Source organism: Fulmarus glacialis, unplaced genomic scaffold (assembly GCF_000690835.1).
Source record: "Fulmarus glacialis isolate BGI_N327 unplaced genomic scaffold, ASM69083v1 scaffold32131, whole genome shotgun sequence".
Lineage (NCBI taxonomy): Eukaryota > Metazoa > Chordata > Aves > Procellariiformes > Procellariidae > Fulmarus > Fulmarus glacialis.
In genome coordinates, this window is record NW_009192672.1 from 1,563 (window position 1) to 14,691 (window position 13,129).

General features: G+C 43.7%; 1 protein-coding gene across 1 annotated transcript; it reads left to right on the forward strand.

Moving 5' to 3' along the window:
• Window positions 1-4,235: 4,235 nt before the first annotated feature.
• LOC104071279 (uncharacterized protein C21orf58-like) lies at window positions 4,236-12,910 on the forward strand (the record flags this gene model as incomplete). Its single annotated transcript, XM_009587176.1, has 7 exons — window positions 4,236-4,295; window positions 5,840-5,897; window positions 7,780-7,847; window positions 8,566-8,709; window positions 9,164-9,278; window positions 10,652-10,791; window positions 12,738-12,910. Coding segments are annotated over exons 1-7 (758 nt in total), but the record flags the coding sequence as incomplete, so codon positions are not given.
• Window positions 12,911-13,129: the final 219 nt, after the last annotated feature.

Here is a 13,129-nt window from a genome sequence, read left to right on the forward strand (position 1 = left end):
AATGTAAAATAAATAAGTCATCTTTGGGTTCAATGGATTTTGATTTATTGGTAATTCTTTTTTTTTTTTTTTTTTTTTAGATAACCATGTCATGCATTATACTTTCTTTTATCCCTGTCTGTTCGTTAAAATGTCAGGATTTCTAGTGCTAATCTAATTAAATTGACTTAAGTGGAAATATTTGACAGGGACCTGTCTCCGGTGGTGCGTCAGCTAGCCGGCAATCAGCCAGCACCAGCCACAACGTTTGGGTACTACCCAAATTGTCCTGCCAGCAGCTGGACTCAGGTTCTGCACTGTTAGTGCAGCTTTGCAGTGAGGGAGCTGAAGCCAAGCAGGCAGGGTGGCGGGGCCACCACCTCTGTTTCTGCTGGGGCCAATCCTACCTGAGATAACCATAAACGCAGTAGAAGTCATTTATACCTTGACTAAATTAGCAGAAGCACTGGTAATGCTGCGCTAAGATCAGGCTGGTAACGAAATCTTACTGAGAACTCTGGGTGCTGCTGCAACGTATCTGCAAATAAATGAGCAGCGTTTGGGGAGACTAGTGGTTTGACATTGTCATATAAGAAGACAATAATCATAAGTATAGTATATGATTAGTATAGTGTACTTAATTCTAAGTAAGAAGACATGGTCGTAAGTATAATTTGGTTCAAATTAGGATCACTGTTTTCAGAAATAACAGTAAAACCCAAGATTGCACATTGTTATATGACAGTGGCATGAAATAACTCTAATTGTAGAATGTGTTTTATTCATATGTTTAGCTTCAAATGCAGATAGGACATTTTTACAATACTTGTAACCACCGAGCAGCCTAACAAGAGCTCTTGACTTTTAATTTGCAACATTATAATTGGCAGAAGCAGACAGTTGATTGGAAGGAAATTATATGTACTTCTCCATTGGTGATTTTTGTGTGTGTGTGTTTCTCTTTTTATTCTTTTAACTCTCTTTTAATAAATTAAAACACTTTTCTAAGACTGAAATAATAAAGGCTCCTCCCTGTGGAACCAGAGCATGAAAGTTTATTGTCTCTGGATATTTCCAGGTGTGTCAGTTTGTTTGGTTCTTTTTATATTGTGTTTTAGAAATCATAGTAATTAAAATTAAGGACATAAAGAATAAAAATCAATAAAAGATGTTGTAGAAATGCAGTACTGGTATGGACCTCACCAGGTTATCTAATCCATTCTTGTATCTGAGGAGCGGTCTAACTGTACTACAATGTTCATCACAGTTGTTTTTCTAGATTTTTTTTAAACAACTTCTGTGAAAGTTTTGTCTTAGATAAAACTCATTTATCTTACTGTATAATTCTTAATTATAGAATATAAGAATTTTTTCTTGTTTTTATCAGGTTTTCCTCTCCCTCACTAAGTCAAATGCTTCTTGCCCAGTCTTTTCAGACAGAAGAACCCCACCCTGTTTTTGATTGTATCCTTCCATTTATTTAAAGATTGCTAGCCTGTCCTCTCCTCGCCATCTACTTACTAACTAAAGAAAGCCAATTCTTCCAAGTCTTCCTCAGAACTTATATTTTGTAAATGTACCATTTTTATCTTTTTTTCTGGACTTTCTTTCCCTCTTAAACCACCATGTCTAAAATTAGGCACAATATTCAATGTCTGACTTCAGCGCTGCTAAATAGAGCGGAATAATTATCTCCTGTGAGGTGCACATGACACTCCTGTTAATCCTTTGCAGAATTAAATTTGTCTGGTTTTGCTCTTTTGCATGACCATGTTCATGTGTTGTCCCTAGTTTGTATTTAATGTAATTATAGATCCCTTTTGGCAAGATCCTCTTGTGTCCAGCTGGCAGAGTCATTAATTAACAGGTTGTAAGATGTCCCTAGAGTAAGGATCCCACTGTGACCAGGGCATCCATAAGTGTGGAAAAAGAAAGATCCCTTAGCAGATTTGCTGGAAAGCATTTTTTATCTAGTATTGGATTTTCTCTGGGATACTTGTCACATCAAGCAGAAGATTCTCTCTTCTTTTCCTCTGTAGTCAACTCAGTTGCTTAATACTGGTGCTGTATTTTTAATGGAATGCTTATACTTGGTTCTTTTTGTCAACCTTTCTTGTAACCCTCTATTCCTATTGCAATGAAGGCTCTAGAAATTCAAATTCTAGGGGGCACTTTATTAAATCAGTTGATAGTAAAACATCAGCTCAATATTCATCAGCAGTCAAAAAGGCTACTAAAGCATCAGCAATGACTAATAAGCAGGCTTGTTGCTCTTCTGGTTGTCTGGAGATGCCAACACATCTTGCTTTGCTATGTCACTGCCCGAATGCTGCCCACAACCCCAGTCACCCCATCACAAAAGGGTTTATGAACTAGAAAGGTACAGAGAGAAGCAACTAGGATAAACACGAGACTGTACAAACAGACATACAGCCACGGTGTGATCAAAGGTGCAACTGATGCAGCACCTTCTGAGAATGGCCGGTAGCAGAGGCCAAGAGGTGGGGCTCTTGAATTATACCTTCCCAGCCAAATCATGAGATCAATGAGTAAGGAAAATCTGCTGTTTGAGGATAAGTTAAATGGATTGTCTTGCTTAGAAAAGAGACACCTGAATGGGAATATGATACAGGAATGTAAGTCGCAGATGGTATGGAAAAAGTGGATGGAGAAGAGTTGTATGTATTTCGCATAACAAATGAGAAAATTTCCGATAAACTTTTCAGGAATCTAGATTTAAAAGAGTCTAAATGTAATCCTTTTTTTTGCCTGACACTTAGGTAAACTATACTTATGCAGTTTACTTGCATAACTAGGCTTATGCTTTAGTTTAAGATAACTAGGAAACTCCTTGTCAAAGGTTGTTGCAGCTGCCCAAAAGATGAAGGGATCAAAGATATTAGAGATAACGGGAGAAAAATCTATTGGGGTTTTAAAGTACAAAAATGTATGCATAGCTGTTTCTCAGGAAAACTGCTGGCAGGGTTTTCTGTTCTGCCATGTCACTTGTAGCATTCACAAATGAGCCCTGCCAAAAAAAGCTGAGCCCCAGGCCTGACATGGCACAGCTATTTTTGGGATCCCTGTGTCTCAGTTTCTATAACCTCTCCAGTGACTACCAGCCTGTGTATTTTTAAGGACAGATTGCACACATATGCTGTGTGGGTCACAGCTGGAGGAGGTGATCCATGCTGCTCCCACACAGCTCCCTACAAGCATGTATCAGCTGTTCCAGCTGCTAGCAGTGGCTCAGCTGCAGCTTGCTATGGCCTTCAAGTAAGGAAGGGGTTGTAACTTTGCTCTTCTAGGAGCAGAACCGGGCTTAAAATATGATACTGAGAATGAGTATCTACTACTTGGCTTCTTTCTCATGTCTTGGTATTGATTTTATGGATGTCACTGATAAATGTTGCCCTGTTTTTTGTGCTGGTAGGGCTTTGCTGGGAGATGGAGACACCCTACAGGTGGCTTGGGAGATGGTAAGAGAACGGATGTTATACCATAGCATCTTCACTCTTTTACTCATCCAGGGATGAGTTCCAGCTATGCTCCTTAATTTTTTCAGTTTTTAGTTACTATGTGATGATGAAAACTCATATGAAGGGCTATGTCAAAAGTGTCTGGGCACCTTACAGTGGGATAAACATTGTTATCAGGAATCAATCAGCAAGATTGTAATCTGACCCCTAGCATTGGGCTTGTGTTAAAGAACCATTGGCTTTTATTTCTTTTTTTCTTGTCCACTAATGTGCTGGGCATTTGCTTTTCAAAAGGTACATAAGCTTCTACACCTGGAGATTAAATTGTTTATATTGAGGATTGACGCTATAAACTTAGCAACCAGGTTACAGGCACAAAACTCTGAGCTCTTTAGAAGACACTAACAATACAGAGGGCCAGGCTTAGTGCCATTGCCGGGGAAAGGCTAGCAACCATTAAGAATAGACAAATATTCACCCTGAGTTACCCTTCTGTGACCAACACAACCTGCAGCTCAAAAATGCGTTGAGAGAAATGGCAGAAAAAGCTGTGTCTATGACATTGTTGTGAACATCTGTATTCATTTTTATCTGGGAGTGAAACTGAAGCTTTTATCTTCTTCCCTCAATTGCTCACAATCTTGTTTTTTTTTTCCTAACGGAATTATTCTCCTATGCAGATTGTGAAGGGGAAAAAATGACCACTGAAAACCTATCTGCCTTTGCTTAGCTTTTTAACCTGTTTTTGCCTGCCTGCTCTTCCAGGACACTACTACAATGACAGATCCTTCAGTGGTGGATCACCTGACACGACTGAAACTCAAACTCCTAGAAAAGGTAAGGGAATAATTCTGCAGTGGTCACCTTTGCTCTGCTTTTTGCTCTTGCATGTTTAAGCATTAACATTGTATTTTAAATAATTATATTTCTACTGAGATACAAAGAGGATCTGCAGCCAATTGAGAACATCTTTCTTCGTGAAAGCAGAGGCAGAACAATGTGCAGTGGTGCTACAGTCACTGTCACTTTCTTGAAAAACATTGTACAAGTTTACATGGACCTACAGTAAATTAAAAATAAAGTGACTTCGATCTTACGGTAGATGTCACCAGTTAGCTCAAAACCAGTTTGAGTTGTGGCAGGCAAAGTTTAGGAGTAAATTTTGGGTAAAGAGGATCTCGCATTGTTTTAAGGCAATTTCATGTCTTCTTTTTTGTTTACTTTCACGTAAGATATGTTGCCTGGTGAAACACTGGCAGGCCTTCACTGGAAGCACATGAAGTGCTGCACAGAATCCCAGTACACTCCGCACACTAATGCACCCAGTATTCTCCACTCAGCCCTGTTCCTCCACCCTCAGCACATCTGACATCCATTAGTGTGGATCTTCTGCTTCAGTGTCCTCCAGAAGCCACTGAAAGAGTTGTCTGGAAGGAGAAACAATTTGCCTGGAGATGTGAATGCTGGAAGTGGCATCTAACCTTTCTCTACTGTAGAGAGTCTTTTGTCTTAGATGCAGCAGCCGTTTGAGGGCAAAGCTTTCACAAGTGTGGAGCTATGCAGAATCAAGAAAAGAGCCTGTGCATGAGCGAAAGGTCTCTAATTTCTGAGCATCAGGGAGCAACAAGGGCCACCTGTTGCCTAAGGAGCAAGGTGTTGAGCACAATAACACAGCCAGCAGAGCAGGGGCTTGGCCAACCAGCCCCCAAGCAAGGCAAGCGGGGCAGAGCCAGAGATGGTGGCCAGGTTCAACCAAAAGTCCACATCTATCAGGCAAGCTCATGGTGATGAGGCAGGTCCAAGGCCAACCTGGGAAGTGCCTGCAGGTTGGGATTAGGGTTAATAGGATCCATGGCCAGTCACAGGCATGGCTGTGGTTGAACTGCAGACCAATACTCATCCAGTATAGCTCAGTAGGAACTGAAGACCTAGAGTTGGGGTTAAAGGGGCTCCTGGGCACATGAGCAGCGGGTGTGGATGGGAGCCCCAGTGGAGGCTGGTTAGGGCCATTTAGGTCTATTAGTGCATCGAATACCCAAAACTGTCCTGCATCAAGTTCTTCATATGATCCAGCTCTCAGCCCTACAAAATAAATGATGTATAAGTTTCCTGATTCACCATTGTATCAATTTCCAGATCTGGGATAGCCTGGCCAGTTGGAAGCATTACCATAACTAGATTTGTAGTGAGACATTTCATATTTCTGTGAATACTTCTTGTAGCCCTCACCAGCTGTGATTTAGCAGTTAAGAAGCACTACTTGTCTCCGCTTCTGCTTTATTTCCTCCATCCCAAACCTATGTCTGTAACATAGGGTTGGAAACTGTTGTGAGCTTTGCTGCCTGACTCATAACGAGTTCTTGTTGTGGTTCTACCAACAGAGACTAGAAAATGAACAGCAGAACCTACAGAAGATGGAGTCACCTCTCCCAGCTGCAAGTAAAAGAGAAGCATTTGTTATAATTATGGACATAATATGGAAAGGGCTTAGTGATGTTCTCAGGCATGAGTTCCTCAGTAGGTCACACCAGATGATCACATCTCCTCCCTAAAAGCTGTGTGCTAGTGGTTGGGCATCTGGGTAGTCAGATGCTCTGTCTTGGCTTCTGTGACAGGGACATTGTCTGAAGGGCAGGAGGGAGACTCTGAACTTGAGTCAGTGCTGCCCCAGCTCAGCCTGCATATCTAAATCTGTATGCAGCCCTGAGGATTGGAAGTAGCAAAAATGCAAATTCCAGTGAAGCTTGTGCAGTAATGTCAGTCTGTATACTACTCTTGGTCCTCACCAAGCCGGTGAATCTCAGCGGCCTTGATGCAAGGAGAACGGGCTTGCTATACTGTGCAGCTATCTACATTTTATCTTTTGAATTTCTTCAACTTTTTTTTTTTTTTTTGACAAAGGGAAATTATCAACCAGCTGAGCACTGACATAAGAATGACCTCCTGTGCAGGTGTCCTCTGCAGCCTCTCAGCTGCGGACGCTGGTTCAGCTGGAACAAACTACTGGTGATCCTATTTGTCCTAGCTCCTATACCTAGGAGTGAGCCCCTGTTGCAGTCCAGCTGTATGCTTGGCTTTGGTGATCCTGAAAAGGAGTCATTAGGACGTCTGTGTGTCTCTGAGGGATCCAGGCAGGAGGAACACTCCATTACTAATACAGCTTTGCACGTTTGAAGCTGACAAATGCAGCCTTGTGCAGACCAGAACATAGTTTCCAGTGTAAAAAAAATGTGACTCAGTTTATGAAACAAATCATTATACTGAAGACGTTGGTCTTGAGGACTGCGTTGATAAGAGCTGGGAAACCATTTTACCAGGAAACCATGCATGTGCAATTACAGTCTGACTTTGGTTTGTGCAGAGAGGTCAGGAATCCCAGCATGCTTATGAAACTTCCAAAGTTTAGACAATTTTCTATAAAATCTAGCAAACCAGCTAAGAGTTGATAAATAAGGGAGTTTAAAATAACTTGTGTCTTTATCAAACCCTTTCAAAGACTGCTGTAATGTTTCACATACAAGTAGTACGTTCCCTTCAACAATACTCCCATGGAAGCTATGCATGCTATGTGCAGTGCACTCATTTCTTTGCATGGCACATCCAGTGTTTATAATTGTATTACCTATGGATTAAAGGCCACCAGTAGATCAGTAATATTTCTAGATTGTACTCTGGGCTTATATTCATTGAGCTGATGCACAAAGAGTTGGAAACTTTCAATACTGTGGCCAAAAATTAAAAATACCTTTAACGACTTACAGTTTCAAAATACGAGGTGATGCTTTTCAGAGCAGATGCCAGGCATGCCTCCAATGTATCTGAAAACATTCTTTCTTATTTTCATTTCAAGCAAGTTCAAAATCAGCTGTATATGGGAAGAACTGCAAAGGAAGTTGATTCAGAACAAAAATGAAACAGAAACGTTGACTTTCAAAACTGAGTTTGTTTTGATATGTCACAACAAACTTTTTTTACACTTTGCACAATTATCCTCTGCATGTACAGAGTATATCTAGAAAATTTCAGGCTGAAATGAGTTTCTAAGCCAGGAGGCTAAAAGGGGGCTTTAAAGAGCAATCTTAAAAGTTTATTTTCAGAGAAAGTGCATTGCCTTTGTAGAGCTGCTGAACAGCTGTGTTTGCATGTGGCATACAGTCATTACCCGTTAGTGGATTTGACAAGAAAAGCAGCCCAAAGCCTTTTGTGGAAGAAGTCAAGCTATCTTACAACACGTTTTCCAGAATTAATCTCATAACATAGGTGCTATAATAGCTCTGTCTTTGTGATCCTTTGAGAAGATAATGGACTTTTCCTCCTTCAGGGAACAGATGTGAGGATATGCTCCGAAGTGCCCTAAGGCGAAGGAAAGATCTTGTGCAGGATCTTAGGGTAAGAGTCCTCTCTGTGGACAGAAACAACAAAAAGGGCCAGGTTATCTGCACATCCACTGCCGATGTGGGTTCAGTTCTTTCCTGTCCTTCAGTTCTTCAGCTGGGCAGTATTCAGTCCTCTGCGGGTTTGGAGTACAGAGGCTGGGCCAGCTAATCAGGGAGAGGGGCTGGTGAGCAGTATGTTTTACCTCACTACAGGTAATGAAGCTTGCACCCACTTCAGTTAGTTGGTGGGTTGATTCTGTTTGTCCTGAACTGCTGTATCATAAGCTCTCTGGGGTAGTGCCAAAAAGTAAATAGGGGATTTTTAATGCTGCCAAAATAGGGACAATAGTAACTGTTAGTTATTCCTAGTTTGTGGAGGATACCAACCATTAATGAAACATTTTCCCAGACTTTTGGCAGTTTGTTCTTCACTTTTTTGCCATTCCTTTTTGCTTGTGCTGAAAACTGTATGGCTTAGAGATATGTGGGAAGAAAGGCTTTCTTTACACTTATGTGGGCACTGATTGAGTGCTTCCCTTCATGCAGCGGTCACTTGTGGTCTGCCTGTCAGATGCAGCAGTGCTGGAAGTTTCTGCAGCAGTGTTTTGGTGAGCAAGGCTGCACCCTGCTGCGGGCTCCCAAGGGCTAATCTCAGTTAGTCCAGAGACCATAACAATACTGTCTGCCTTTCTGTGACCAAGTTTTCTTTAAGAAGATACTTGATTTTGCAGGAGCAGCACCTTCTGGAAGAACTTTCACAGCCCCCTGCACCAGCTGGAGGACACTGTCATAACCACAGAGCTGCCTCCCCGCATGTCTACCAGATACCTTTTCCAGCTCCCCAAGCGGAGCCACCAAGGATTATCCAGCAGACAGTAAGGATCCTCTCTCCTAGGAAACACCACTAGCGCTGTACGGATTTGAGACAACAACCGCAGGTGGAGGGACTTGGGGGCTGTATGGAAACGTTCATCCCACCAAAAGGGAAGATACGCCTCTTGCTATTGTATGGGACCCTTACTGCCCTAGGCAAAATCTAAAGGAAATCATCTTACAAATAAGGCACAAAATTAACAGAGTGAATGATTTACTATAGGAACAAGGTAGCAAGAGGAGTGGGAGGACTGCCCACGCTCTGGCCCGGCCGTTCAGCCAGTTTCCAATGCGCATCACTGTCTGCTCGTACAGCCCACGACTTCAATATCTTCTCCACAAGGATCTCGTGGGAGACAATGTCCAAAGCAGATGATACCCACTGCTCTCCCCTCCCAAAGAGGAGAGAGCTGGCCAAAACCAATCCCGACTTCTCCATTTTGCTTTATTTTTTAGATGCCGCCTCAGCCTGCCACCATCATCCAGCAGTTACCTCAGCCGCCCCCACTGATCACGCAGATCACCCCTGCCCAGCCTTTTGCAGCCCCCCGCTCCGGAAGCATTAAAGAAGGTAACGTGCCCTCCGTCTACCAGCCAGCTCAGAGAGGGCAGGCAAGGTGCCATGGCAAGTGGAAGGGGGCACGGGACGGCGTCCAAGCTAGTTAGTGACATGCTGTTTCACGACGTGCTGCTGGAGCTGTGGGAATTGCACTCCATAAATGGGCTAGATGCCATTTCTGAGAGGCTTTCAGACAAACTCTTATTGCTAAAACTAAAGAAAAAGGGACTACAAACTCAGCAAAGCCACATTAAGCTGCTGGGGAAGCTTGGGAAAGCAAAACAGCTCAACCCAAGGCACTGAGTAATACTAACAACGTCAAACCCATGCACACAGATGTTTCCAAAAATTAACAAACAGTCTTCTAAAATCTGTTTTTATTCTTTTGTTCCCTCTTAACCTGCTGTTCAACCTCCTCAGAACAATACAGGCTTTTATTATGTCCTATGTTTGGAAACAGAACAGCTGAAAGTGCTGTTCCAAATATAGTGCAATGCCAATAAAAAGAGTTTGTTTCTAAACATAGGTGGATGCTACTGTGAAATAAGACATGAGCAAAAACGTAGGATGACTTCCCTGGCTCAACCTTCAGCCAAAGGTTTCTTCATCCTACAGCGAAATCCTCAGTCATGAAATTGCAATATTTCTCAGCTTTTTCTTCATCTAAATGTCTGGATTTTTGAATCAGAGTTTATTTTCATAAACAAAATAGTCCCAATTCATGCATGAATTTTCTGAAGCTGATACATGTAAACTACTTTTGGTATGACCAGTTAAAAAAAAAGAAGAGTTGCCTTTTTTTTTTTTTTTTTTTACCTCTTCCTCCTTCATTACCCCCCAAGCAAATTAGTTCCACTGCACAGGTCCTTTATGATTAGGACCCAGAGATTATAAGTGTGATGTGCATGATGTGCATGCAGTGGACTCTCAAGGTGGCACTGCAATATCATGTAAAGTTGAGGAAATCTCTCACATGGTAAGCAATGATCTTGAGCTGAAGCAATGGAGAGCGCTGTAAGGAGCTGGTCCAGGCTGGAGTAAGCAAGAGAGCTCTAGCGCTCAGCCCTTCTCCAGCCTGCCAGTCAGCATAGCCAGAGGGGTGGGTTTGTAGAAAAAACTAACATACAGAACATGCTCAACAGCAGCTTTCTTGTAGAAGGGGGGAGAAACAGGAGAGCTAGTCTGAACGTTTTTATTCATAGACATTAATTTTGCACTGCCTGGCCAAATAATGCTGACATTCTTCATGTGTCCCCTTCAGCTGCTTTGTCTTGGTTGCAGTGACCAGTCTGTATGCTGGAGGGCACTTCTTACCGAGATGCCTCTGCTGCTTGTCAGTTGCTGATAAAGCTCTTACTTTCTTCCTTGGGGTGACCTTTTCCCAGATATGGTAGAGATGATGCTGATGCAGAACGCTCAGATGCACCAGATTATCATGCAGAATATGATGCTGAAGGCTCTGCCACCGATGGCGTTCGCACAGTCTGCTGGAGCCAGCTCTCCCCTGCTTCAGCATGCACAGCAGGTAACAACACTGCAGTCTGAAGGGCATCCTTGCTCACGTGAGGGAATGGTTAATCTCCTTGGGAGGGTGCAGGGCCTGGACAAAACATGCAGAAAGTCTGGGACATTTAACAGCTGTGTGTGTCTTCAAACCCACTGCACCAGAAGACTGTTACTGAGCAGAGCACAGCCTGCTTCTTTACCATGATAAGCACTGTGACAGGACCCAATGGAAGAATGTCTCCTCCACACGTGCAAACTGGATTCAGTCCAGCTCTGAAAATTATCTGGCCTGTACAGTTGAACCCCTAACAGACTATGCATGGAAGACATCTACACTGAGCATCTGCTGCTGCAGGTCCACTTGCTGCAAACAGCAGGGCAATATTTGTGTTACAAATCCTGTAATTGGTAAAATTTGACCTGGCAGTTTGAAATGGGCTAGAGCTGTAGCACGAATTTCGTAATCGTACTTGGAGTCCCACTGCTCTACTTCCTGTCTCACTGAAAATCAATGGCTACTGAGCTCTGAAAGGACAGATCTTAAAGATATTTTGGTGTGTAGATCCCTGTAGGGATTTTTCCAAAATATGTACAGTGCCTGATAAGAGGTAGGTAATTTTGAATATCCTTAGATGCCTAATTCCTAAATTATTTTTAACATGATGATATAGCTCCTTAGCGTCCTTAAGAGCTTTGGAAAAATATATTTCTAGTCTCTACTCTGTAGCATTTATTACCTAAGAAGCAAGGACAGTTGATCTTTGGGGAGGAGGGGATGTCCCAATGCTGCAAAAACTTCCCCAGTACTTTTTCTACCCCTCCATTTTTAGGCTAACTATGTCTTTTCCCTGTGCTCTAAGAAAGATCTGTTTTCTTTTTCTCGGATGTTAAGGTTGTCGGGTGCTGAGAATGTAACTCCCACACTTCTGCAGTCCTTGCCCAGCTCACTCGCACCTTTCCTACGTGCTATTTGCAAAAGCAACAAACAGCTTAAAAGCCCTTGAGTCCCGGGTTTAACAGAGGGGTAGGAAATGCAATCCTCCTCCATCCCTGGCTTGGAGGGAGCTGACGGGTTTTTGCACCTGTTGGGACCAAATGTCAGCCCCAGACAGAAAGCCTCCGACAGCAGCTGCTAGCTCTAACGTTTCGGGGCACTGATGTCCCAGGAGGCCACCTGCGGCGCAGAGGGGCCCACTGTTTTCGTCGGCCATGGTCCCAGGGTGAACTTCCTGTGGAAATGGTAGGTAGTGCCGGCTTTTCCTCATGTCAGAGCTGCACCGAGCGTTGCCTCGGACGGAAGTCCTTTTCTATTTTTCTTAAACTTTGCGGTTTCTGGTTTTGAATACTCTTTCCACGTGACAGAGATGTCTGGGCCAGATGGTGGTGCTGGGAGAGCCAGCAGACTCATCTGCAGCTTTCTGTGGAGGACCCCTTGTTGAAGGGAAGATGGCAGAGGAAGAGTATGCATCCCCCTGGTCCCCATCTTCCTCCCCAGGCCATCCTGTCACTGTGCGTTTCCCTGATGTAGACTGGTGGGATAAACTGGGGGGAGTGGGGTCTGAGGATGTCTGGGCCAGATGGTGGTGCTGGGAGAGCCAGCAGACTCATCTGCAGCTTTCTGTGGAGGACCCCTTGTTGAAGGGAAGATGGCAGAGGAAGAGTATGCATCCCCCTGGTCCCCATCTTCCTCCCCAGGCCATCCTGTCACTGTGCGTTTCCCTGATGTAGACTGGTGGGATAAACTGGGGGGAGTGGGGTCTGAGTGCCTCTGAATATCAGGTGAAATCTGAAATCACCAAGTGTTTGCTGGACCTTCTATGTTGGAGCCTGCAAAACCCATCTCCAGGCACATGCTGAAGGACTTCCTTTACCAAGGGGTGACCAAGTGGGAACCCAGCCCCTCAGCCAGGGACCCTTCCTGTGGAGGCACAGATTTCACAAATTGCCCTTTGTCTCTCCAACAAGGACCTGCAGTTTGCTGCTCCCTTGGCTGTGAAAGCAGACAAGCCCAGGCCATCTGCGGTGCACCACCACCACCACTACCCTGCCACAGGGGTGCTCCCAGTGCCCCATGAGGGCTTCCCGTCCACATCCACGGCACAGCACTGGACCAGTAGCATGCTCCCCGCCCTGCCTACGTAAGTAAACAGGCATCCATGACGTAAACTTTTAGCCCTTCCTTCCTGCACTGGTGGGATAGCAAGGTAGACCAGACAATCCCATGCCTTCATGGTTCTTCACTGAGGCCAGTCCTGAATATTGTCTTTAACACAACAATGGGATTGAGGCGGGTTAAGTGATGATTTGATATATTCAATCTAATAACTTGAGTAATTAAACTTTGCTTACTGTGGAAT